Raw genomic sequence first — 27,744 nt, forward strand, 5'->3', positions numbered from 1 at the left:
AGTGGGGCAGAAACAGTTTCTTTAATAAATGGTGCTAGCAAAACTGGACATCCATTTGCAGAAAAATGAAACAGGACTCATACCTTACACTATAAAAAAACCTCAAAATGCATCAAAGACCTAAATTTTAAACCTAAAATCATAAAATTCCTGGAAGACATAGTGAGAAAACCATGGGACCCAATCTTTTGTAAAAATAGAATAACAAACGTAACAACAAATGCATGAACAGAAAAAGACAAAATAGATAAATTGGATCTCTTGAAAATTAAAAACTTATGCTCACCAAAAAACTTTATTAAAAAAGTAAACAGCCTATAGACTGGGAAAAAAATCTTCGGAAATGACTTATCTGATAAGGGTCTAATCTCTAAAATCTATAGAAAACTGCAACAACTCAATAACAAAAAGACAAACAACCCAATCACAAAATGAGCAAAGGACATGAACAGAACCTTCATCCAAGCAGCCAACATGTTCATGATCATTAGCCATTGTTGTTGTTAGGTGCCATCCAGTTGGTTCCTACTCACAGCAACCCTATGGACAACAGAACAAAACACTGCCTGGTCCTGCACCATACTCACAATCGTTATGCGTGAGCCCACTGTTACAGCCACTGTGTCAGTCCATCTCATTGAAGGTCTTCTCTTTCTCTGACCCTCCACTCTACCAAGCATGATATCCTGCAGGGACTGGTCCCTCCTTATAACACATCCAAAGTACATGAGACGAACTCTCGCCATCCTTTCTTCTAAGGAACATTGTGGCTACAGTTCTTGCAAGACAAGAGTTGTTCGTTCTCCTGGCAGTGCACAGTATATTCAATATTCTTCACCAACATCTTCATTCAAATGCATCAATTCTTCTTCAGTCTTCCTTATTCACTGTCCAGCTTTGGCATGCAGATGAGGAGACTGAAAATACCATGGCTTCAGTCAAGTACGTCTTAGTCCTCAAAGTGACATCTTTGCTTTTCAACACTTTAAAGAGGTCTTTTGTAGATTTGCTCAGTACAACATGTTGTTTGATTTCCTGACTGCTGCTTCCACGGATGCTGATCATGAATCCAAGTAAAATGAAATCCCTCACAATTTCAATCTTTTCTCCATTTAATCACAATGTTGCTTATTGGTCCAGTTGTGAGAATTTTCCCCCCCGTGGTGAACAGAAACACATCTGCCTCTCTAAAGGGGCAGCTGATACTCAACTTCAACTGACTACTACCATTTAGGAACCTGAGGCCCGTCATCACAGTATTTTTTCTTATTTAAAGAAAATTCAGGTTTTTATGTGAAATCTCCCAATCTTCAATGCTGCTGTTGGAAAGGTCATGGAAAACATGTCTGCAGGCTTTATATAGCCTGCAAGCCAGTAATTTACAGATTCTGTAGAAGACGAATTAAAAACAGTGATGTAACTCGTCATAACAAGTAGGATGAAGTATGCTAAATTCTCAATTTATCTTAGCCATTGAGGAGGATCGATCTGAGACAACACAGAGGAAAATACAGGAAAGAGAAATGGAAGGTTCCTGAAAAAACAGAAAGGGCTAGAAATAAAGCCCAGGTAGATAGTAGGAACAGCACTTCATTACAACAGGAATAAAGGAAGATAAGACATATGCAGAGGTGAAGTTTAATTATCAGATGCGACAGTTGAGGGGTTGGCAAACGTTTTCTGTAAAAGGCCAGACAGTATTTTAATGCTTTCGGGGCTATATGGTCTTTGTCACAGTTATTCAACTCTGCCATTACAGTACGAAAGCAGCTATCAATGTAAGAGTAAGTGTTGTGCCTATGTCTCAAAAAAACTTTAGCTACAAAAAAAGAAGTGGGGCAAATCTGGCCTGTAAGCTGTAGCCTGCCAGCCTCTGGCTCAGAAAATTCTTAACTTTTAAAGTCCTCCAGTAAAATTCCATATCCGTAGGGATGGTCAGCAAAGTGGTGGAATATTACTTGATTGCAGACAATTGGAAAGAAAGGATTTCAGATATCTTCTTAAAAAAATTCACTTTTAAAAAATGAGTAAAAATAGTCAAGAAAATTTAGAAAAAGAATAGCAAAGACAGACTTTTTAAGATACCAAAACATACAATTAAGAAAACATAAGGAAATTTATCCCCATTTTTTGTTTTAATTTTGAAGCAAAAATCATAGTTAATTAAAGAACCTAATTCCAATACAGGCACAAAGATAAAAGTAAATAAATAACAAAACTTAACTTAAACTGTCACACTGTTTATAAAACTACTCTTCCATTCCTCAACCTGACTCTGTTTGCCCCATCATGGAAAGAGTTTTAATTTGCTCCCCCTCTTCTGTTTTTTACTGTGAAAATTTTTAAATCTACAGAAACCTTGCAAATACACTATGAGGAACTCCCAGTTGTCCTTCATCAAGATTCGCTGAGTATTAAGTCTGCCATTTAATGGCTGATTTTATAGTTTATTTTAAATGTTTATACCATTCTCATGTAGGAAAATACAAGCAGGTTCTCTAATTACTTATCGCCCCTAATTGGAGTTCTTTTAATGATAGAATTACACATAAATAAGGATAAATCCAACTAAAGGAATCTCTGAGAATTGCAACTTAATTAGTCCAATGCAGAAAATTCTCAAACAAACAAAACAAAAACACGACAATAAAGCAAATACCACCCATGTACAAACTTCCCTATATATTTTTACAAGTTTCATTGTAAAAACCCTGAAGGAAGTTGCAGAGCTGATTACCGTAACCGATGTCACTAAGCTGTACACCTATACAAAGCTGAACTGGCAAATGTTATGGGATAATACATTTTTACAAAAAACATCCGGCAGCTGCCGATGCTGCTTGTGTATGGGACAACACCTCACGGGATTTGCTTTCTCGATTTGGTGGTTCAGGGTCATGGTTTCACGGGACTTCCCAGTTAATCGGCCTAGTATCGTTTTTTAGAGCTTCTGTTCCACCTCCTAGTTCACCAGGGTCTTAAAAGCTTGCAAATGCCCATCCAAGGTACAACAATTAGTCTCTACTCATCTGAAGCAACAGAGGAAGGGGGGTCAGCGGCAGGAGGAGAAAATGGAATGTGTGGCTAATTGCCTCCATGAACAACTAACTGCCCCCTTTGCCAGAACTGGATGGTGTCCAGCTACCATTATTTAATGTTTTGATCAAAGGATTCTATAGAAGAATCCTGACCAAAAGGGGAAAAATGCAGAACAGAATTTCAAAATTTCATGGAATCCAGTCTTTCTAGAGCCACTGAGTCTAGATGAACCCCTGAAACTACTGCCCTGAGGTAATCTTTTAAACCTTAAACCAAAAATAACCCCTGAAATCTTCTTAAAACCAAACAATATTTAGCTTAACTAGTAAGGAATGTCTGCCTTGAGCATTGTGTTCTTTTAAATTCTATCTACGTGGGATCAAATTGGTAACAGGAACTTGAAACATTAGATAGGAAATTTAGGGGACAGTGAATTTATGCTAATGGGGGGACAGCTCGGGAAAAGAGGGTGAGAATGGTTATACAACTAAAAGAATGTAATCGCTGTCACTGACCTGTACACACAGAAACTGTTGGTCTATGCGCTGTTGTGTATATTCTCAACAATAACAATAAAAAAAAAAATTTTTAAAAGCTGACAGAATTGGAGGAAGAAAAAGACAATTCAGCCATAAGAGAGACCTTAACCCTCCATTTTCAACAATGGCTAGGACAATTAGGCAGAGATAAGGATGGAGACTTCAACAACACTATAAACCAACTAGGCCTCACAGACACCTATAGAACATTCCCCCCAACAGCAGAATACACATTCTTGCCAAATGCACATGGAGCATTCTCCAGGGTAGACCATATGCTAGGCCATAAATCAAGCCTCAATATACATAAAAGGACTGGAATTGTACCAAATGTGTTCTCCAATCACAATGAAGTGAAATTAGAAATTTATAACAGAAAAAAAATAGGGGGAAATTCACAAATTTGTAGAAATAAAATTATATACTCCTAAACAATGAATAGGTCAAAGAAATCACGAAAGTAATCAGAAAATACTTTGAGATGAATGAAAATGAAACTATAACATACCAAATTTTATGGGATGCAGCTAAAACAGTGCTTAGAGAGAAACTTAGGAGGTATAAATGCCTATATTACAAAGAAGAAAAATTTCAAATTAATAAGCTACCTTACACCTTAAGACACTAGAAAAAAGGAGAGCAAACTAAACCTAAAGCAAGCAGAAGAAGACGTAACAAAGATTAGAATGAAAGGTAATAAAACAGAATAGTAAAATGGGGGGGAAGACATCAAGGAAACCAAACTTTCGTTTGTTTTTTTAAAAAGACCAACAAAATTGACAAACCTTTAGCTAGACTGGCCAAGGAAAAAGAGAGAAGGCTCCAATTACCAAAATCAGGAAGAAAAGAGGAGACATTACTTCTGATCTTACAGAAATACAAAAGAATGTTAAGGGAATGCTATGAACAACTGTATGTCAGCAAGACAGGTAACTTAGATGAAATGAGTAAGTTCCCAGAAAGACAAACTAGCAAAACAGACAAGGAAAAACAGAAACTCTTAATATACCTATAGCAAGTAAAGAGATTGAAAATAAAAGCTCAGGACCAGATGGTTTCACTGATGAATTCCACCAAACATTTAAAGAATACTAATTATTCATAAACACTTCCAAAAAATAAAAGAGCACAAAACAGTTTCAAAACTCATTCTATGAGACTAGTATTACCTGGATACCCAAACCAGGTAAAGACACCACAAGAAAGAAAAACTACAGATTAATGGTTCTTAAGAATATATACACAAAAGTCCTCAACAAAATACTAGCAAATTGATTTCAGCAACATATAAAAAGAGTTTTATACCATGACCAACTGAGACATCCCAGGAATTCAAGGGTGGCTCATTTACAAAAATCAATCATTGTAATACACAACAGAAATAGAATAAAGCACACAAACCGTACTACATCTCGGTAAATGCACAAAAAGCATTTCAGAAAACCCAACACCTCTTCGTGATAAAAAACATTCAACAAACTAGGAATAGAAGGGAACTTCCTCAACTTTAAAAGGGCAGCTATGAAAAATCCACAGCTGACAGAAAGGGATGTTCTCTCTTGCCACATTTATTCAACATTGTATTAGGGGTCTGGCCGGGGCAATTAGGCCATAAAAAGAAATACAAGGCATCTAAGCTAGGAAAGAAATAAAGAAGTTATCATTTGCAGATGATATGATACTGTACGTAGGAAATCCTAAGGAATCCATTAAAAATTGTTAAAACCAATAAATGACTTCAGCAAGGTTATTAGAAGATTAATATACAAAAATCAATTGTTTCTCCTGTCTGGAGGGGAGATGAGAGGGCAGAAGGGGCCAGAAGCTGCCCAAATGGACATGAGGAGAGTGGAGGGAAGGAGTGTGCTGTCTCACTGGGGGGAGAGCAACTAGGAGTGTATAGCAAGATGTGTATAAATTTTTGTACGAGGGACTGACTTGATTCATAAACTTTCACTTAAAGCACAACAAAAATTAATAATAAAAAAATAATTATTTTCTAGTTAAACATGGCACGGGGACAGTACCTGACCTCCTCTAACTTCACAAGGAGGAGGGTGAATCAAGATCAACGGTCTAAGGCTGATTCTTATGAGGCTGAGGTCAGACATGCCTCCTCTCTCCACCATCTTTACCAATTCTGACACCAACCAACCCTCCCATGGAACTCTCAACTTCTGTGCTGGATTCGATAATTCATTGCAATGGCCACACAAAACTCACAGACAATACTCATGATTATGGGGTTTATTAGAGAAGTAACAGTTACAATTCAGGCTTAGGAACACTCAGGATACAGTACTTCCATCAGGACAGCCTCTTCCCAGCTGTACTCTCAGGCACGCCTCTCTCTGGCCCCTTGGCCTCTGACCTGCTCAAGCAAGTGTTACAAAACTCTTTTAGCTCTGGCAGTGACTGCCCAGAGGCACCCCACTCTGCTAGTAAGCCTCGGCCCCAAAACACTTAGCTCTCTCACTCCGTGGGCTGGAAAGCCCACTGCGCCATCTCCTGCTGCCATTTCTCGCTGACTTCAGTGTTATAGCTCTCTCTCTGTCTCCTGGTTCCAAGAGCTTCTCAGCACAGGAACCCCAGGTTCAAAGGACGTGCTCCACTCCTGGCTGTTCTTCCTTTGTGTTGGTGGGATCCTCTCCTTGCTCTGGAATTGCTCTTTTAAACCTACCAAGATGGAAAAACTGACCATTCTCCTTGGGGGGCCACAGTTCCTTTAGATGCACAGTCCCACTCAATCACTCGGGTGGGAGTTACAACACCATGGCGAGAAAGGCCACGTAACAGCAATCCATTGCATGGCATCTATATACTAGTGATGAATATTGAAAAAAATTAAAAAAAGATTCCATTTACAATAGCATCAAAAAAATAAAAGATATTCAGGAATAAATTAATGCAAAAAGTGTAAAGCTTATACTTTTTAATTTTTATAAAAATAACAAACATCGTTGAAAGAAAATACTTCCCAACTTGGTCTACAGAATCAATTGGTCTACCAAAATCCCAGCTGTCCGTTTTGGAGAAAATGACAAACTTTAAGAGACATAGAACAGCAGAAACAATCTTGAAAAATACCAAAATTGGAGAACTCACGTGTCCTAATTTCAAAACACACTTCAAAGCTACAGTCATCACAACTGTGTGGTACTGGCATAAGGATAGACATATAAACCAATGGAATAGAACTGAGAGTTGTGATGGTCAATGTTATGTATCAACTTGGCCATCATCAAAGGTAATGGGTTACTGCTCCAGGAAGAACCCTGTTTCCACCCAGACACCAGGCTCCAGCTGGAGCTGGACTTCCATTTTACTGCTGCTACTGTGGCAACGTGCGAGCCCCTGAATTCCAGCTTTCAGGGGCTTTTCGCAGTTTCAGTTTCCATTTGGCAGACACTATGTAATCAACTTCCATTTAGTGATCTAATGTGAGCAGCCAATCAGTTAAAAGGGGATTTTTCTTGGGGGCATGGCCTGTCTGCAGTCTATAAATGGATGTTCTGGCAAAGCTGTTCTCTCTTTCTCAACCCTGCACTCTTCTCATCACCTGACCTCCAGCTCTTGGAATGTAAGCCTGTAGAAGTCTCTGGCCTGCCACTCCACCTGCAGATTTTGGGTTCATCAGCCCTACAACCACATGAACCAGCGGAGGTCACCCGCTTGTTGCCTGACCCACGAATTTGGTACTTGCCAGCCCCTGCAATTGTGTGAGCCATCTCCTTGAACTTCTCTGTATGTATATTTACATACGCTTTGCTGGTTTTGCTCCTCTGGAGAACCTGGACTAAGAGTCCAGGAAAAAGCCATATACCTATGGTCAACTGACTTTTTATGAAGGCGCCAAGACTATTTAATAAGGAAAAGAATACTGTTTTCAATAAATGGTACTAAGACTACTGGATAGACACATGAAAATAAATGAAATTGGGCCCCTTCTTCATACTATACGCAAAAATTAACTAAAATGAATCAAAAACCTAAGCATAAGGGCTAAATCTTTGGAACCCTGGATTAGGCAAAGCCTTCTTACATATAACACCAAAACCACACGCAACAAAATAAATAAATATATTGAACATCATCCAAAAAAAAAAAACAACTTTCGTGCTTCAAAGGACACCATCAAGAGAGTGAAAAGATAACTCACACAATTGGAGAGTTTTTGCAAATCATAAGGAACTTACATATAAAATATGTAAAGAAGTCTTAAAACTCCATAATAAAAAGAAAAATACGCCAATTAAAATACAGGAACGGATATGAATAGACATTTCTCCAAAGAAGATACACAAATGACCAACAAGCACGTGAAAAGATGCTCAACATCATTACCCATCAGGGAAATGTAAATCAAAACCACAATGAAATGCCACTTCACACCCTCTAGGATGGTTTAATAAAAAAGACAGGCACTAACAAGTGTCGGCGAGGACGTGGAGAACCTGGAACCCTCATATACTACTGCTAGAAATGTAAAAAGGCACAGCCACTTGGGAAAACAGTGTGGCAGTTGCTCAAAGTTAAACTGAGTTACTATAAACCAAAACTAAAACCCAAATCCATTGTCCTCGAGTTGATTCTGACTCATAGCAACCCTCGTGGACAGAGAACTGCCCCACAGGGTTTCCAAGGAGCGGCTGGCAGATTTGAACTGCCGACCTTTTGGTTAGCAGCCAATGTCTTAACCACTGTACCACCAGGGCTCCCGAGTTACTATATAACCCAGCAATTCCATTCCCAGGTATATACCCAAAAGAAATGAAAACACACATCCACACACACATTTGTACAGGAACGTTCACAGCAGCATTACTCACAGCTGCCCAAAAGTGGAAACAATCCAAATGCCCATCAACTGATGAACAGGTAAATAAACTGTGGCATATCCATACAACGGAATATTATGTGGCCATAAAAAGTAATGAAGTACCGAAACATCCTACAACACGAATGATCCTTGAACACAACATTGTGTTAAGTGAAAGAAGCCAGTTACAAAAGACCACATACTGAATGATTCCACTTGTATGAACTGTCTAGAAGAGGTAAATCTAAAGAAAGAGAACGCAGAACAGTGGTTGCTGGTGGGTAGAGAAGAGGGGAATGAAGAGTAACTGCTAATGGGTATAGGATTTCTTTTGGGGTGATGAAAATGATCCAAAAGTGATTGTGCTGATGGGTGCTCATGGGTGTGCAAATGGGTGTGAAAATACTAGAAACTACTGAATAAAATGAACATATAAACATACCATGCGTTTTATACTCTAATGACTGTTGTAGGGCCCAAAATACATTTTATATTACATCCTAGAGAAAAAAAAGCAATCACATGAATACATATATGCACACCCATGTTCACTGCAGCACTATTCACAGTAGCAAAATGATGGAAACAACCTAGGTGCCCATCAACAGACAAATGAATAAACAAATTATGGTATAGTCACACAACAGAATACTAAGCAATGATAAAGAACAACAATGAATCCACGAAACATCTCCTAACCTGGATGAATCTGGAAAGCATTATGCTGAGTGAAATTAGTCACAAAAGGACAAATATTGTATGAGACCACTATCATAAGAACTCAAGAAAAGGTTTAAACACAGAGGAAAACATTCTTTGATGGTTACGAGGGTGTGGAGGGAGGGAGGAGTATTCACTAACTAGACAGTAGACAAGAATTATCTCAGGTGAAAGGAAAGACAACAAAAATACAGGAGAAATCGGCAAAACTGGACTAAAAAAAAGCTAAGAAGTTTCCTGAATACAGTCAAACACTTCGAGGAACAGAATAGCAGAGGCGGGAGTCTGGGGACCATGGTTTCAGGGGACATCTAGGTCAACTGGCATAACAAAGTTTATTAGGAAAATGTTCTGCATCTCACTTTGGTGAGTGGTGTCTGGGGTCTTAAAAGCTAGCAAACAGCCATCTAAGATGCATCAATTGGTCCCAACCCACTTGAAGCAAAGGAGAACGAAGAACATTAAAGTCACAATGCAAATATTAGCCCAAGACACAAAAGGGCCACATAAACCAGAGACTCCATCAGCCTGAGACCAGAGGAACTAGATGGTACCCGGCTACCACCAAAGACCGCCCTGACAGGAAACACAACAGAGTGTCCCTGACAGAGCAGGAGAAAAGAGGGGTGCAGAACTCAAATTCTAATAAAAAGGCCAGACTTAATGGTCTGAGACTGGAGGAACCCCAGAAGACACGAAGCCCAGACTCTCTGCTAACCCAGAAGTAAAACCATTCCCGAAGCCAACTCTTCAAACAAAGATTAGACTGGACTATAAGACATAAAATGATACTCATGAAGAGTAAGCTCCTTAGTTCAAACAGATACAGGAGACTAAATGGGCAGCTCCTGTCGGGAGGCGACGTGACATAGCAGAGGGGCACAGGGGCTGGTTGAATGGATACCGGAGGAAATCCGGGGTGGAAAGGAGTGTGCTGTCACATTACAGAGAGAGCAACTAGGGTCACATAATGTGTGTACAGATTTTTCTATAAGAAACTAACTTTAGCTGTAAACTTTCACTTAAAGCACAATAAGAATAAAATAATTCATAAAAATATACATGTATTTCATGTTAATAAAAATGTATTTAGATTCTACTGCGGGCATAATAAGACAAAGCTTATTCCTTACAGAGCCCAACACAGTTCTTACAATGTATTAGGCATTCTAACAGTAGTTAAACATTGACAAGTCTTGGAGAATTTTAAAAATAACACAAAGCAAAGGATAATCAAATGATGATACTATAACACAGAGAAATACACAAAACATTTCAAGGAGATAAATTATACAATCAACATTTGAATCCTTACTCTAATATAAAGAACGTTATGTAACAATGTTATATAACAAAGTATAACAATTTTATTTTAATAAGGATAATACATATATCATTTCTGGCCTTGAAATACATTTCTCCAGCTTATATTTAAATATGAGAATTCTTGATCATCAGTAAATTAAAATTTTTTAACGTAAGTCATGGTTTATTTTGTAGTATAGCTTCCAAACATCTTAATGATGTATTCTTAACTACAGGGTTGACATTATCACTTCGCAAAATAAATTTTTAAAAAACAAGCTTATGAGCTGTTCTCAGAGACCACCTCCCAGCCAAACAACAGACAAGCATGTAAAATAAGTAACACCAGAGAAGAACATACTCCTTAGAACAATCAATTATACAAGGGCAAAAGGGCAATATTTGCCCCAAAGCAAACATGAGAAGGCAGGAAGGGGTAGAAAATCAGGATGAAAGGAAATGGGGAACCCAGGGCGGACATGGGGAGAGTGCTGACACATTGTGGAGAATGAAACCAAAAGCCACAAAACACTTTACATACAAACTATCTAAGTGGAAACTAATCTGCTCTGTAAACTTCGCCTAAAGCACAATAAAAATAAATAAATAAGCAAACAAGCTTATGTTTACCAGCCAATTCTTTCTCAGATTTTGAAGTATAACTGAATAACACTTGCTGAGGCAAAAGAATACAGCTGATTTTTAGCATTTGGAAACTGCAAGTGTTTTTCATATGAAGAATAAATCTCAGTCTAGCTTTCACACATTACAAGTGATATCTTTCCCTCCTACACCAAGAAATAAACCCAGTGTCTAAAAATTCAACTTCATGAAAAATAGGTAAATCGGGTGATGACTGTTTCACAAAGTAATTTTCTAGAGTTGTTTAGATACCTAGTTTCTTAGTATTTTGCGAGCGACTTGAGATGCATAAACACTAAAAAGTCAGGTACAGGAGCCCACAGGCACCACATTCAAAGATCCGACAGGAAATACTGCAGGGTTTATTGATCACATTAGAGGAGGCAAGCTGCTGGGGCCAAGTATTCAGTCTGGGGCACTCTGACTAGCTGCTGAGTCCACACTGGAGGGCTCTGAATAAAAATGACTGAACTAGATGGAGCCGGTTACAGAAAGCTAGTTCAGGCTCACTGCATGCTTAAGAGAATGGAGATGTACAGTCAAATTAAGCCAGAGAAAGTAATTCAAATAAAAGAAATAGTAACACAGGAATCCTGGAGTTTCCCTACTCCTAGTGTTGATGCATTCCTCATCTGTGAATATGGATTTAACTTTTCATAAGACTGAAGCTCTAAACGACAACTGGCATATAATGCATACAACGTATGTAATTCATATAATTTCCACTGCTTAAGGCATCATAACAATGAACAACATCTTGCCCTTGACCTCAATAGGCATTTTGGGGACCATAAAATCCAAATTCCCCAGCACGATTTGGCCAAATACTAATGGGTTTTTTTTTGTTTGTTTTTAATGGAGAAGTGGTGATTCACTTTTTAAAGGGTTTTTCATTTTTTGACCAGTAAACACACCGGGTTTTACTCACCGATTTCCTCTGATTCTTGTCCACAGGCTCTAAGCTTGCATTCTTTTGGGTAGTATTTTTGAATTTTCTCCCACAGTTCCATATTGACAAGAGAATTTCTTCGGGCATGGTACCGGGTCCACGAGGAGACCCGGCGACGACAGAAGGGACAGCATAAATTTGCCTTTTCAACAGTCGACTGGAAGCACGGATTACAGAGCGTGTGGTTACAAGGAAAGGTTACGGGTTCGATTAGGATTTCCATGCAGATCTGGCACTGGCATTCCGACAAGGACGGGATGGCGTCCTTAGGTACGGCCATCTTCATATGCTAAGAAAGCTATTCAACATCAACACCTGAAAGAAAAGCAATTGTATATTCGGCCCAACTACAGAAACAGAGAACAGTTCTGCGCTAGGATATTATGCCCAGGAGCGTAGAAGCATTCAGAGATGAGGCGAATCAAGCGTCTTTTAGCAAAAAGACGCTGGGAGGGTTAGATAAACACTAATAAGTTGTATAACGATGTATTAGTCCATTTCAAGACAAACGTCGGGTAAGAAAATGAACGTTTTCGCCGTTGCGGCAGGGCTGAGGGTGGGCAGTGGTTCCCCGGGGCGGCGGAAGGTTCGCGCCAAATTCCCCTTCTCCCTCTTACCAGGCGAGGGTGCTCCGTCTTAGCTCCGGGCATCGAAGCCCGAAGCCCCCAAGGCGCGAAGGTACCGGGTCAGTGCCCCAGGAAGAGCACTGTTTCTGCCCGGACGCCGGGCTCCGGCTGGAGACGCACTTCCGTCTTACCGTTGCTACGGTGGCAACGCGCGGGCCCCCGAGTTGCAGCTTTGGAGCGCTTCGCGCCGTTTCCGGGAGCTGCGCGCCACGCCCCTCCTCGCTCTGCCTCGAGCCTAAAAGCCTATTTGTTGCGGTGGTGCCCTAGCAACCCAAAAAGGGCTAGTGACGTCACGACTGCCCGCCAAAAGAGCACCTCCTACCCAGAGAGCACTGAGGCTCCTAAAATTTGGCTGGGCGGGACTTCCGGGCCTGCGCTCCCTGCTCCCGCTCCTGCGCGGGACTTCCGGCTCCCTGGGGGAAGCAGGTAGCTCAGCTAGGGTGGGTTTCGACCTTCTGCGCTCGCTGCTGCCGTGGGCTGCAGAAGTCTTGGGGTGTCGCGGGAAAGAGGAACCTTGGAAACACTAAAAATTCGACCAGTAATTTTTATTTTATTCTTCCCTTAGTATTCCTCAATCCACTTGTTTGTTAATTTGTAACTGAGCGCCTTAGGTCGGTTTCCAAGTTTCTCAGAAACGTATTTCCGAGGAAGCTTGATCCCGGAGAAAGATGGTGGTCTGAGAATCCGCAAACCTGCGACAATTTAACAGGCACACGCCTTACTCCTGTGGTCTAGCGCCTTCATAAGTCTGCAGCGCAGAGATGGGTCGTTTTAGTGTCATGTTCCCTCCTAATGGCGTCAGGCTCATCTGCTTGGGAGAGAAACGGGGCTGCCTCGGTCCTGGGGCTTAGCCGTGTCCTGTGCATCATTTGTAATACACTATTTCAATCTAGAACAGTCAGCGTTTTCAAGGAGGCTAACAGGAAAATGGTTTCCTATTTTATTACATTTTGAATAAGTTTTTCCACTTTGGCGGTAGGTTTTTGAACTGGTAACTAATTCCACAAAATTGAGTTCTATGAAAAAAATGCAAATTTAATCGAGGAAATGAGGGGAAATAGTATGATCCCCCTAGTATGTAAGAACTGGGCGTAAGGTTTTTGCAAGGTCAGAGCTATTGATAAACCCTATGGAAATCCAAACCAAATCCAAGGCCATGGAGTCATTACCGACTCATAATGACCCCATAGGGTTTCCAAGGCAGTAAATCTCTAAGGAAGCAGACTACCACATTTTTTTCTCCTGCAGCCGGAGCCGCTGGTGGTTTCCAACCGTCGGCCTTTTGTTTAGCAGCTGATAGCTTTAACCACTGCACCACCAAACCCTATGGCAAAAACCAAACCCACTGCCGTCGAGTCTATTCCGACTCATAGCAACTCGGTAGGACAGAGTAGAACTGCCCCATAGTTTCCAAGGAGCGCCTGGCGGATTCGAACTGCCGACCTCTTTATTAGCAGGGGTAGCACTTAACCATTAGCCACCAGGGTTTCCAAATCCTATGGAGCACAGTTTTATTCTGAAACACAAGGGGTCGCCAAGAGTCAGAATCCACTCCATGGCAACTGGAAGTTTTTTGATGAAATGTTAAATAGGTGTGGAGGAAGAGAAAAGAAAACTGCTGTGCATGTCTTTTGGGTTTGCTGAGGGCATTCAAGTTGGGGGCAGGAGTGGTTTCCACATTAAACCAAAACAAGGAAGTAGGTGGGTCCTTGGCAGAGTTTTGAGAGGCTTTGTTTTGTATTAACGTGTGTTTGGAAAACTTTGGTTGTCCACACAGTTGTCTGTAGTATCAATCCTTTAGCCTCCTTAATATGGCCCCAATCTGCTTTTCCAGCAGGGTCCACAATTCTTTTTAAACAGAGCTTGATTTAATTATAGCCTACTCACTGGCCTCCACATGTTTTGCTTTCATGCCATTGCTTTCTCAAAAAAAAAAAAGAAAACCAAACCATGTGCCATTAGGTCAATCCTGACTCAAAGCAACCCTACAGGACAGAGTAGAACTTCTGCATAGGGTTTCCAAGGAATGGCGACCTTTTGGTTAGCAACCAAGCCCTTAACCACTTTGCCTCCAAGGTTCCATTGCTTTCTCATTTCATCCTAAGTGGGCTGCTTTTTGACTTTGCCTACTTCAAGGATCAATTCAATGCATTTCTTCCAGAAAGTATTTGTCAAATCACACAGTGACTACCCACCCCCTCGCTTTAAACTCACCCAGTCGTAGTAAGGAAAAATATCCTAAGTGGGCTGCTTTTTGACTTTGCCTACTTCAAGGATCAATTCAATGCATTTCTTCCAGAAAGTATTTGTCGAATCACACAGTGACTACCCACCCCCTCACTTTAAACTCACCCAGTCATAGTAAGGAAAAATACAAAATAAAAATAAGAGGTTTTAATTCTCCCTGTTGAAAATACGTCCCATCTACCCATGTTTTTTAGAATTCACTTTAGATAAATTGTAATGGTAGAATCTTTGCCTTTCTGTTAAGTATGTGTCATGGATTGAATTGTGTCCCCCAAAAACATACGTCAACTTGGCTAGGCCATGATTCCCAGTATTGTGTGGCTGTCCTCCATTTTGTGATATTATGTAACTATCCTCCATTTTGTGTGTTGTAAATCCTAAAACCTCTATGAGGTGGGATTAGGGTGGGGTGGCACCACCCTTACTCAAGTCACGCCCTTGCTTAAGTTACACCTTTTATCTTACAAGGAATAAAAGAAGACAGAAACAAGCAGAGAAAGAAGGAGTTCACCACCACCAAAAAAGAAGAGGAGCCGGGAGCGGAGCACATCCCTGCACAGAGAACCTCCTAGACCTAGTGGAAGATTGATTCCAAGACGCATGGAGATCTCCAAGGAACATCAGGGCCACAGATGTCGAAAGGAAACAAGGATCTTCTCCCAGAGCTGACAGACAAAGCTTTCCCCTAGAGCTGGTGCCCTCAATTCAGAATTCTAGCCTCCTAAACCGTGAGACCATAAATTTCTGCTTGTTAAAGCCATCCACTTGAGGTATTTCTGTTACAGCAGCACTAGACAACTAAGACAGTATGTAAATCAAGGCTGTTTCCTCAAGGACCTGAGAGCCATCTTTCTTGAAATGTAATCATCAAGGAAGATCGCACCCTTCCCTGCCAATTTTCTAGAAGGTGGTTAGCATAACTTTAGGTATCTTGCCATAAAGATATTAGAAAATTAGCAATTTTATCTTCAGTGTGAATGTAATAAGTTGTATTTACTCAGGTATATAAGGGATAAGATGTCTTCCTGTCTTTGTAAATCTCTTTAGCAGATTGCCTGTGAGGCATCGCATTCTGATTTGATGCTTGTTCAATACTTAAACTTTTCTTTCTCTTCTATTTTTGTGGAGAGGTTTTCTGGGTTGGAAGTAGTTCAGAGCTATGGGAGGGGGTAACTCCCATGGAGCAAACTTCGATGAGTTTAAAACAACAGAATGGGCAAGCAATACAGATAAATTTCCTTTCCTTCTTCCAAGGCATGGTTTCTCCAAACAGTGGATTTGGAGATGGTGAAGGCTGAGTAGATATACCCACTGACCAATCTGCTGTGTCTTTCATGGCTCATCTCGAAGGAGGGACCAGCAAGATAATGCTATTACTTATTACTTTTCATCCTTCCCTGATTAAATTCCCTGTTGCCTCACTCTGCTGCCCTCAATTTACACCTCCCCAGTAAAGCATCAACATTTAATCCTTGCCTTGACGACCGGGTCCACATTTTTAAGTGTTTCCGTTATTTGCACCACTTAGCACGTGGCATTAGGTGTTCAGTAGATATGATAAATAAATGGTGAACGTGTGAACACCCCCTTTCCAGTATAAATAACTAAAGCACTGTACTAGAGATAAAGTATCCATCAACATAGAATTTATAGCATTTCATGATATATGTTAGACCAAAAAACACATTACCATTGAGTCAATTCCAACTTCTGGTGGCCCCGCATGTTACAGAGTTGAACTGCTCCATAGGATTTTCTTGGATATGATCTTTATGGATGCAGTTCGCCAGGCCTTTCTTCTGTGGTGCCACTGGAACCACCAACCTTAGGTTAGCAGCAGATTGCAAACCACTTGTACCACCCCGGCTCCCTATTATATATGTAAGGAATTTTTTATTGCTTGTTTTCTAAATAGGTAGCACATTCATGGGTTTCAAAATTCAAAATGTACAAAATGGGTAAACAGTGAAAAAAATCCCATCCTACTTTTGACCCCTAGCCTCTTAGTTTTCCTTTCCAAGACAACCAATTTTATTACTTTTTTAATGTATTTCTCCAGAAGCAATTTATGGATATGCAACCCAATATGTACGTAGACAATAAGTATTTATTGCATCAAATTATCTCAATTTCTTTAACATTCCCCTCACTTTTATTGTAAAAGTAAATCTCTAATGAATAAATTTACACATACATTTTTTTCTCCCATTTGGGAGATAAACTACTAAAAGTGGATTTCCTAAGTGATAGGGTACCAAGTTAGTTTTTAACTGATGGTATCAACTCTTTTAGGGAAGACTTTTGCTCTTTGGAGGCCCCGACTGTTTTCCCCTTCTCAATTACCTGAACAGCCCTCAGCAAACCCTCCTGCAGAGCCTGGTTCTTTACCATGTTAGTGGTCAGGAAAGTGACATCCCTGATGTACATCTGTCTCACTTTAGCAGAGTAGTGCTCTGCCTTGTTACCGTGTGCAATGAAGAAGGTACAGAGTGCTGTGATATCTCCTTCCTGTAGTCCAAACTCTTCCAGGACAGACTCCCACACAACTCTGATGCGCTCATTCTTGACTTTCCGTCTCAGGACAGAGGCTAAGGTGGGAAGACCTCTCACCAGGTCTGGCAGCTTCTCAAGTACACGAGTGTGCAAGCAGATGAGTACGTCAATGACATAGCTGTATAAAATATTCAATTCCATTGGTGTGAACCTATAAAAAATGTGGAGAACTTCTTAAGCAGTAGAACTATTTATGTACAAACATAGAATGAACTCTACTAGGATAAAATAAAGAAGTACAAACCCACCAGGAAAACAAGCTATTGTATTTTAGAAAATACTTACTTTAGAAATAGGGCCTATACCAAACTGGACAGCTTAGCTCTCAGGCCACCATACTATAAGCTCTTCAGTGACAGGGGAGTTATACTATCCATCTAAGTGTTAGTAAGAGTTTGGCAAGCAAGAGGCTCTGTGAGGATGTGTGTACTGCAGTGCATGTCATATAAACACCCTCAATTTTTTTTTTCTTTAATAAACTTGAGAAAATGTCATTTCTTCAGAATCCATTGTTGGAAACATATTAAGAAATTCTGGAATGACCAACGCAAGCTCTCAGAAAGCCACAAAATTCCACTGATTCCTCTTTGTATACTCACTTGAGGGCCAGAACTGCTGCCCACAGCTCATCTTGGGCTGCCTGGCTTGCCAAAGTCTTGCTATGATATTCAAATTTCTGTGTAAGTTTGTCTGTGGCGAAGTCCAGTTCTTTGAATTGTGCTTCTAAAGCTTGGAGTTTGTCTTCTACTCTATAGGGTAGAAGAATTAAGGGTTCATTTAGGTTAGGTGAGGGTTTTTTCCTTAAAAGAAGGCTCTAAGACACTGATGACAACCACTGTCGAATTTGGGTAACTATTCAAATTTAAAATTATGAACAGATGTTCCCATTTGTTATTCCTCCAGCCACCATCCTAGTTCTTTCATTCCTTGTAGTCCTTGATACCTCCTTGATAATTCCTTGTATTCAGATAAAATAATTCAAAAAAAGTTATTGGTTCACTTAAAGGGCAATTTTTTAAAAAGGCAAAAAAAAAAGTTACTGAATTGTTGAATTTCTCTATCTGCCATATCTTGTCTTTGTATTGTTATTTATACTTCAAAAAATATTTTATACAAGCATTGCTTTAGTTGATTCTCATAATAACAAGAAGTAAAGCAGTCATTTTTTCCATTTTTCAGAAAAAGAAATTGAGCCTCAAAAAGATTGAAACCTAATGTCATATAGCTAGCTTGTGCTGAGGCCAGGTTTAGCGGTTAAGTGCTATGGCTGCTAACCAAAAAGTCGGCAGTTTGATCCCACCAGGTGCTCCTCGGAAACTCTATACGGCAGTTGTACTTTATCCTATAGGGTCGCTATGAGTTGGAATCGACTCAACGGCAACAGGTTTGTTTTTAGTTTTCAGATTTCTCCACCCTATTCAGACTATCCAAATCCTTATTCTTCCTTCCAGGATTAGCTCAAATTCCACTTCCTCCTTGAATCCCCCAGGCTCTCTACCTGGAGAGCTCCTCACCCTCCTACCTCTCCCTCACACCGGTCACTCCCGCATCGTGCTTTATTTCTAGAGTTAGCTTTTCATTGAATTGTATGCTCTTGGGAAGAGGGAACCAGATACTGTTCCTTGGATGTCTTCGTGCCCATTCCCCAACACCTAACAGAGGCTTTCCACAGAAGTAAGATTTTTTGTATGATTGACATCTGTGATGTGAATGAGATGCTGAGCTGTGTAACCCAACATGAGGATCTGAGTACCTCTCAACAGCCTTGCTCATCAGAAGGCACTGTGGCACTGGAATTATGTCTACTCAAACCACAAACAACTGGAGTGCAAGAACTCACTTGCCTGAAGCCACCCACATTGTCTTTCATGAAGGAAGGGATACACAAACACACTTCTCTGAGCTTTCTGCGTCCTCTGTGACCTGGATACTTTTGCAGTTGCCCAGAATTCTGTCCTTGGCCATCCTCTCTTCTTGGTCATAAATTTCTACTAAGACTAATCCAGCTTCAGTTACCACCTCTCATCCGAGCTTTAAACCTGCATTTTCAGCTCTTTTGCACATCTCCACCTGTCCTAAGTTGAACCAACTGCTTTCCCCACCACCAGAAATTGGCTTAGACTGCTATGGTGGAATATTCTCACTGCTTTGGATTTTATTTCTAAAACACAATTTTAATCATGCAATTCCACAGCTTATACGCCTTTTATGGCACCCCTGACTTGCCCAGTGGTATCGTCAGAGCCAAGTTGGATTTCCTCAGCAAGGACCACCTTCTGCCAGTCCTCTTGACACATCACGTGAGACATGTAATCGATGACTGATGCAATTCCAAGCCTCTATGTGAGGCTTGTACTGTTCCCGCAGCCTATGGAACTTCTTTCCATGTTTTTCTTCCTTGTAGACCCCTACTTGCTGCTTAAGAACCAGCTTAAATGTCCCTCTAGGAAGGCTAGCTTTTCCTAGTGTCAAAGGCAAAATTAATTGATGCTCCCTTCATGTTTCCGTAGCACTTTAGGCACAGCATCATTGCAAGGTTAGTTGCATTAAATCAGAATTACATTTTAATAGTTCTGTCATCCCTACAGTCTGTGAGCTCCTTGATGGCAGAAACTACGTTTTACTTATTTTTGTGTTCCTAGCATTTTGTATCCCATGCATAGTAGGTACTCAATTAATTGAATGCAATTAATGGGTTTTTTATAGCACTTGGGCATAGACTTTTCTTTATTTCTTTTTCTTTTCTTAAAATTTTATCTTTATTTTTACCCTAGAAGACTTGAACCACATTAACAGAGACAGAAATCTATTTAGCACATCTGTAGTTCTTTGCCTGTTTTTATTCTTCATACTTCTCTCACCCATCTTCCCAGAAAAACAGACCCGTGCTTATTCCCTCCCCGTTGCCCTTGGTGACCTTTTCATTGCCTCCTTCAAGGATATCAGTGTTGTGGTCTCATTGTTCATCTTCTTAAAGCAAAACGAAGCAAAACAAAACAAAAACCCAATCGAGGTTTGAATCCAGGGTTTTCTGCCCTCTTCCACTCAGCAACAGGCAGCTGTAGCATGGGTGTTCAATCTGAATTCTGCCTGAAAGGTCACTCAGTACGAGAAGCTTTTAATAGCCTCTACATCCAAATATAGTTTCAAAGAACTGCCCATGTGAACACAGGTGTCCTGGAATGCACTGTGATATTCGCCTTTGAAAATTGAGCTGTAGTATATCAGCATACCACAACAACCGTATGTAGCTGTGCTTCTGTGTATGTTCCGGTAAATGTGTACACATGTACCTATGTATACATATGCTAGGACAAAATTTGACGGAAATATTAATTACTCTCAAACTTTGACAGCTACGTTATTCAGTTGTAACCTAAATTAAGTTTAAAAAGAGTCCTAGACCTTTTATGATGTATTATATCAAGGCTAAATACCTAATTAACCTTGATTAGAAACTAATAAATGTCTATTGAGAGACAGCTTCTAGTACTAGATTACAGGAGCCATGGTGGCACAACAGTTAAGCACTCGGCTGCTAGGCAAAAGGTTGGTGGCTTGAACCCACCCAGCAGCTCAGTGGGAAAAAGACCTGGCCATTTGCTCCTGTAAAGATTACAGCCTAGAAAACCCTATGGGATAGTTCTACTTTGTCACATTGGGTCGGTATGAGTCGAAATGGATCCAATGACACCTAGTAACAACAAAAACAGTACTAGATTAGGTATTAGAAAGAAAAACAGGTATAAACAGAATTCGTGTTTTTAAGGGATTTCAAATTTAATTGGACAGACAGGATATATACTTAAAAAGAAAAACCATACTACCAAATGTTATGTGCTAAATAGACACAGATCATAAAAATCATAGATGAGAGAGTAAGTCAGTGGAGTACCAGGTAATTAGGGAAAAGCTCACACTGATTACTAACGAGAGAAATTACTTGAGCAAAATCATGGAGGTGGTAAATGTACATGATGTTCAGGGAACAACAAGTGGGTTTTGAGCAAATGACTCGTGAGAAAAGAAGAAAAATTACAAAAACATTTAAATGGCTAAGAACCAAATCATGGATTTATTCACTCATCGAATCATTTATTCACCTATTCAATATTTATTGACACCATAAATATTTGTTGAGTGGATGAAACTTATGAATGAAAGAACACTAAGGTATTCTGGCCGCTGGGAATACAGTGATGAATGAGGCAGAATCTTTGCCCTCAAAGAACATGCTAGTAGGGAGACAGAAAACAAGGCTTGCAAGAGTGAATGGTTCTAGACGGCCAGGCTCAGGAGTGTGGACGTGTGCTAAGTAATGGTTCTGTAACGTTAACCTTGCAGTGGTGTCTAAGGTGGGTCCAAGTGGGAATAAAAGCAGAAGCAGAGAACTTGCTCAGAAGGCTGCTATCAGGGCTCAGGCATGAGGAGACAAGAGCCTTGTGGGTCCTACGAAAGGAAGAGCAAAGGAACGGATACAAAGGCATTATACCCAAAACCCACTGCTGTCGAGTCAATTCCGACTCATAGTGACCCTATAGGACACAGCAAAACTGCCCCGTAGAGTTTCCAGGGAGCACCTGGAGGACTCGAACTGCCGACCTCTTGGTTAACCGCCGTAGCTTTAACCACTACGCCACCAGGGTTTCCAGAGGCATTATAACTTCCTTCAAATGCCCCTGGTGGCTGAAGTCAATGAGTCTCACATGAAATGTCAGAAAAGTTTGGGTATCCTGAAGGAATCAAGCCCTTCTTTGACTAAGTGGGAAAAACCTTGCTAGGGGTCATTGTGGCCTGCCTACCCAATGGCCATCCTCCCCACCCCTGCCCCCTAATTTTTTCTTGTTAACAGAAGCCAAATTTTGTTCAGGTATTAAGTAGCCATATGCTTCAGGGCTGGCTGGGCCATTCCTCTGTCTCGTGGGGAGAAGGGGTAAATCTTTTTCTTTTTTTAAATTTTTATTGTGCTTTAAATGAAAGTTTACAAATCAAGTCTGTCTCTCATACAAAAATTTATATACATCTTGCTATGTACTCCTAGTTGCTCTCCCCCTAATGAGGCAGCACACTCCTTCTCTCCACCCTGTATTCCCTCTGTCCATTCAGCCAGCTTCTGTCTCCCTCTGCCTTCTTATCTCCCCTCCAGACAGGAGCTGCCCACATAGTCTCATGTGTCTACTTGAGCCAGGAATCTCACCTGTCATCAGTATCATTTTCTATCTTACAGTCCAGCCCAATCCCTGTCTGATGAGTTGGCTTTGGGAATGGTTCCTGTCTTGGGCTAACAGAAGGTCTGGGGACCATGACCTCCAGGGTCCTTCTAGTCTCAGTCAGACCATTAAGTCTGGTCTTTTTACGAGAATTTGAGGTCTGCATCCCACTGCTCTTCTGCTCCATTAGGGATTCTCTGTTGTGTTCCCTGTCAGGGTAGTCATCGGTTGTAGCCAGGCACCATCTAGTTCTTTTGATCTCAGGCTGATGCAGTCTCTGATTTATGTGGCCATTTCTGTCTCTTGGGCTCATAATTACCTTGTGTCTTTGGTGTTCTTCATTCTCCTTTGCTCCAGGTGAGTTGAGACCAATTGATGCCTCTTAGATGGCCGCTTGTTAGCATTTAAGACCCCAGACGCCACTCGCCAAAGTGGGATGCAGAATGTTTTCTTAATAGATTTTATTATGCCAAATGACCTAGATGTCCCTGAAAACGTGGTCCCCAAACCGAGAAGGGGTAAATCTTGATGAGGCTAAGCCAGTCCCGACAATTTCATTATCAATGGTTTAGGATGGGTAGGGAGCAGAATTCTAGCCCACAAAATGTGAGAGGAGGTCTGCTATGGCCCTTCTGAGAAAAGTTTTCCTGAGATAAAAAGAGACACATGGAAGAAAGTAGTCCCTCTTCATTCCTCAATGTTGTTGAATCTTCATGTGATCCTTGGAACTACAGCAGCCACCTTACAACAATGAGAAGAAACCAATTTAAGAGAACAAACCAGGATAGCAAAGCAGAAAGATGAAAAGAAATTGTCACTGCATTAACCTCCCCTGGGTCCCTGGATGGCACAAATGGTTTGTGCTCAGGAGCAGTGGTTAAGAGCTTAGCTGTTAACCAAAAGGTCGGCAGTTCAAATCCACCAACCATTCCTTGGAAACCCTATGGGGCAGTTCCACTCTGTCCTATGGGGTCACTATGAGTTGGTGTTGACTGATGGCAACAGGTTTTTACTAACATGAAGGTTAGCTGTTTAAACCCACCCAGTGGCACAGCGGAAGAAAAGCCTGGTGATCCACTTCCGTAAAGATTATAGCCTTGAAAACCCTATGGAGCATTTCTACTTTGAAACACATGGTGTTGCCATGAGTCAGAATGGACTCGACAGCAATGGGTTTTATTTATTCATTTTGGTTTGGAGCTATTCCATTTCTAGACTTTTTATGATGGGAGCTATAACTTTGCCTTATTGATTAAGCCTTTACTGGTTGGGGCCTCTGTCCTTAAGGACCTAACAGTTCAGCGAAGGAGACTGTATATATCAGCTTTTTCTTTGCTGAGGTTTCTTCTGAAACCCTTCACCCCTCTAGAACTACCATTAGTTTTTTTATGGATGAATCTAGTGGCCAGGAAATGAAAGGAAGGAAAGAATGGTAGAGCCTCTGAAGTAACCTAGTTTCTCTGTCCTCAGCTCACCCAGGATAAGCCATTGTGGGACCAGTCCCTGCCCTCCACCCCAGACCCTTAGAAGAAAGTTTAGAACAGGACAAAACCATATAGGTTGCCCTGGGATGACAGCCTGCCATTCCAACCATCAATGCTATTTCCCCCAGGATGCTGTCTGCCTATCCACATCCAATACTTACTCCCTCTCCCAGCTCTCTGACTACCTCTCGTCTGTATAGACCCAAAGAGTAACTGCGGATCCTTCTGTCTGTGTCCACCTCTCTGGTACTTAGCGTTTTGTCTCCCTGGTCTTTTGTAATTTCCTGACGTCTTCTGCCTGACTCATTGTCTCGGTTGTCTGTGCTATAACAGAAATACCAAAAGGGGATATCTTTTTTTTTTTTTAATAATTTTTATTGTGCTTTAAGTGAAAGTTTACCAATCAAGTCAATCTGTCACATATAAGCTTATATACACCTTACTACATACTCCCATTTACTCTCCCCCTAATGAGTCAGCCCGCTTCCTTCTTCCAGTCTCTGCTTTTGTGACCGTTTTGCCAGTTTCTAACCCTCTCTACCCTCCCATCTCCCCTCCAGACAGGAGACGCCAATACAGTCTCAAGTGCCCACCTGATACAAGTAGCTCACGCTTCATCAGCATCTCTCTCCAACCCATTGTCCAGTCCCTTCCGTGTCTGATGAGTTGTCTTCGGGAATGGTTCCTGTCCTGGGCCAACAGAAGGTTTGGGGACCATGACCGCCGGGATTCTTCTAGTCTCAGTCAGACCATTAAGTCTGGTCTTTTTATGAGAATTTGGGGTCTGCATCCCACTGTTCTCCTGCTCCCTCAGGAGTACTCTGTTGTGCTCCCTGTCAGGGCAGTCATCGATTGTGGCCGGGCACCATCTAGTTCTTCTGGTCTCGGGATGATGTAAGTCTCTAGTTCATGTGGCCCTTTCTGTCTCGGGCTCATAGTTAAGGGGATATCTTTAACAAAGATAAATTTATTCTCTTACAGTGTAGGAGGCTAGAAGTCCAAATTCAGCACTAGAGGAAGGCTTATCTCTCTCTATTGGGTCTGGGAGAAGGTTCTTGTCATCAATCTTCCCGTAGTCTAGGAGCTTCTCAGCACAGGGTCCCCAGGTCTGACAGATGTGCTCTGTTCGCAGCACTTCTTTCTTAGTGATATGAGGTCCCTCTTCTCTCTGCTCCCTTTTCTCTTTTATATCTCAAAAGAGACTGACTTAAGATACAACCCAATCCTGTAGATTGAGTCCTGCCTCATTAACATAACTGCCTCTAATCCTGCCTCATTAACATTACAGAGGTTAGGATTTACAACACAGGATAATCCCAACAGACCACAAAATGATGGACATCACACAATACTGGGTATCATGGCCTAGCCAAGTTGATACACATTTTGGGGGGGGACACAATTCAATCCATAGCACTTATCTTCTGGACCCTCGTTGCCCCCTGTCACATTGCATTCCAAACTTTTCTGTAACAAAACTACAGCCTAGACTCCTGCCTGCTTTATGATGCAGGGAACAGAGCTTTGAAAGGATGCTGTACTCCAGAGGTAAACAGTGGTGCCAACAAGTAAATAGTACTTTGATAAAACAAGCATCTGGACAAAGCAGGGGCAGGTTTGTGTTGTTTACGGTAGAGCCGAATCAAGTACTAACAATCAAATACTTTCAGTACTTTGAATACTGTATTATGGGTACTCAACTCAAAGTACAGATACAAATAGAATAACAATTTCTCCTGAGGCTTCTGAGCCCAAGAAAAGATCCAGCAAGTTTTTGCCATAGATTAAGTTGCCTTCAGTAACCACCTTGCCCTTGGACAGGGCCAGATTCTTGTAACAGTAACACATGCAGGTGACAGTAGGATTTGTAAGAATGATACTTGGCCAGGGAGGTTGCTATCCTGGTTTCGCTCACTGTGCACTTCAGAAATTTGACTGCCATCTTTAAGGAGGTGCATTCAGGCCATATTTATCTATACCAATATATCAGAGAAAGGTGCTCTTTAATTTGGGAATTTGTGAAAAACTACAAAAGTGGGATAAACAAACAAACAAACAAAACCCCAGTGCCCTCGAGTCGATTCCAACTCATAGCAACCCTGCAGGACAGAGTAGAACTGCCCCATAGAGTTTCCAAGGAGCGCCTGGTGGATTCGAACTGCCGACCCTTTGGTTAGCAGCCATAGCACTTAACCACTACGCCACCAGGGTTTCCCAAAAGTGGGATGCAGACCCCAAATTCTCATTAAAAAAAAGACCAGACTTAATGGTCTGACTGAGACTAGAGGGACCCTGGTGGTCATGGCCCCCAGACCTTCTGTTGGCCCAAGTCAGGAGCCCTTCCCGAAGCCAACTCTTCAGACATGGATTGAACTGGACAATGGGTTGGAGAGGGATGCTGGTGAGGAGTGAGCTTCTTGGATCAGGTGAACACTTGAGACTGTGTTGGCATCTCCTGCCTACAGGGGAGATGAAAGGGTAGAGGGGGTTAGAAGCTGGCGAAATGGACACGAAAAGAGAGAGTGGAGGGAGAGAGCGGGCTTTCTCATTAGGGGGAGAGCAATTGGGAGTATGTAGCAAGGTGTATATAAGTTTTTGTATGAGAGACTGACTTGATTTGTAAACTTTCACTTAAAGCACAATAAAAATTATTAAAAAAAAAAACTACAAAAGGATTCATTGAGAACATCTGAGCACATATTCTAGAAGGAGAATTTTATACATTTCGTTAGTTCTATCCCCAGACTCAATGAGTCCCAGGATGGTGCAAATAGTTAAATGCTTGACTACTAGCCAAAAGGTTGGTGGTTCAAAGCCACCCAGAGGTATCTCGAAAGACAGAATTGGTGATCAACTTCCAGAAGGTCACAGCCTTGAAAATCCTATGGAGCAGTTCTGCTCTGCACGCATGGGGTCACCGTGAGTCAGAATCAAATTGACAGTAACTAACAACATTCCCAGACTCAACCTTGCACCTGGCCCACCATCATATAAAAGTAAGCGTAGACAGTCTGGATTCTAGGCAATCGTTCCATTTACTTGCAACCTGGTGGTGTTGTTTTCTTCTCCCTCATTCCTAGCTTCCAGGTTCTAAAGCCCATTTTTTTTTTTTAATTAACTTTTATTAAGCTTCAAGTGAACGTTTACAAATCCAATCAGTCTGTCACATATAATTTTACATACATCTCACTCCCTACTCCCACTTGCTCTCCCCCTCTTGAGTCAGCCCTTTCAGTCTCTCCTTTCGTGACAATTTTGCCGGCTTCTCTCTCTCTCTATCCTCCCATCCCCCCTCCAGACAAGAGTTGCCAACACACTCTCAAGTGTCCACCTGATATAATTAGCTCACTCTTCATCAGCGTCTCTCTCCCACCCGCTGACCAGTCCCTTTCATGCCTGATGAGTTCTCTTCGGGGATGGTTCCTGTCCTGTGCCAACAGAAGGTCTGGGGACCATGGCCGCCGGGATTCCTCCAGTCTCAGTCAGACCATTAAGTTTGGTCTTTTTATGAGAATTTGGGGTCTGTATCCCACTGATCTCCTGCTCCCTCAGGGGTTCTCTGTTGTACTCCCTGTCAGGGCAGTCATCGGTTGTGGCCGGGCACCAACTAG

At 41.4% G+C, this 27,744-nt stretch overlaps 2 protein-coding genes across 2 annotated transcripts in view; both read right to left on the minus strand.

Annotated features, from left to right (window-relative positions):
• Nucleotides 1–12,986, minus strand: part of RNF168 (ring finger protein 168) — a 36,256-nt gene extending 23,270 nt beyond the window's left edge. Inside the window, exons 1-2 of the mRNA XM_049879551.1 lie at nucleotides 12,631–12,986; nucleotides 11,993–12,328 (exon numbers count right to left, since the gene is read on the minus strand). Of these exons, the coding sequence (XP_049735508.1) occupies nucleotides 11,993–12,299 (307 nt within the window). The 5' untranslated portion in view covers nucleotides 12,300–12,328; nucleotides 12,631–12,986. The remainder of the gene's footprint in view (nucleotides 1–11,992; nucleotides 12,329–12,630) is intronic.
• Nucleotides 12,987–17,145: 4,159 nt separating this feature from the next.
• Nucleotides 17,146–20,406, minus strand: SMCO1 (single-pass membrane protein with coiled-coil domains 1). Its single transcript, XM_049874684.1, has 3 exons — nucleotides 20,357–20,406; nucleotides 18,039–18,188; nucleotides 17,146–17,590 (listed from the first exon to the last, which is right to left on the minus strand). The coding sequence occupies exons 1-3, from the start codon at nucleotides 20,404–20,406 to the stop codon at nucleotides 17,146–17,148; spliced, it is 645 nt and encodes a 214-aa protein (XP_049730641.1).
• Between the last annotated feature and the right edge of the window lie 7,338 nt (nucleotides 20,407–27,744).

Source organism: Elephas maximus, chromosome 1 (genome assembly GCF_024166365.1).
Source record: "Elephas maximus indicus isolate mEleMax1 chromosome 1, mEleMax1 primary haplotype, whole genome shotgun sequence".
NCBI lineage: Eukaryota > Metazoa > Chordata > Mammalia > Proboscidea > Elephantidae > Elephas > Elephas maximus.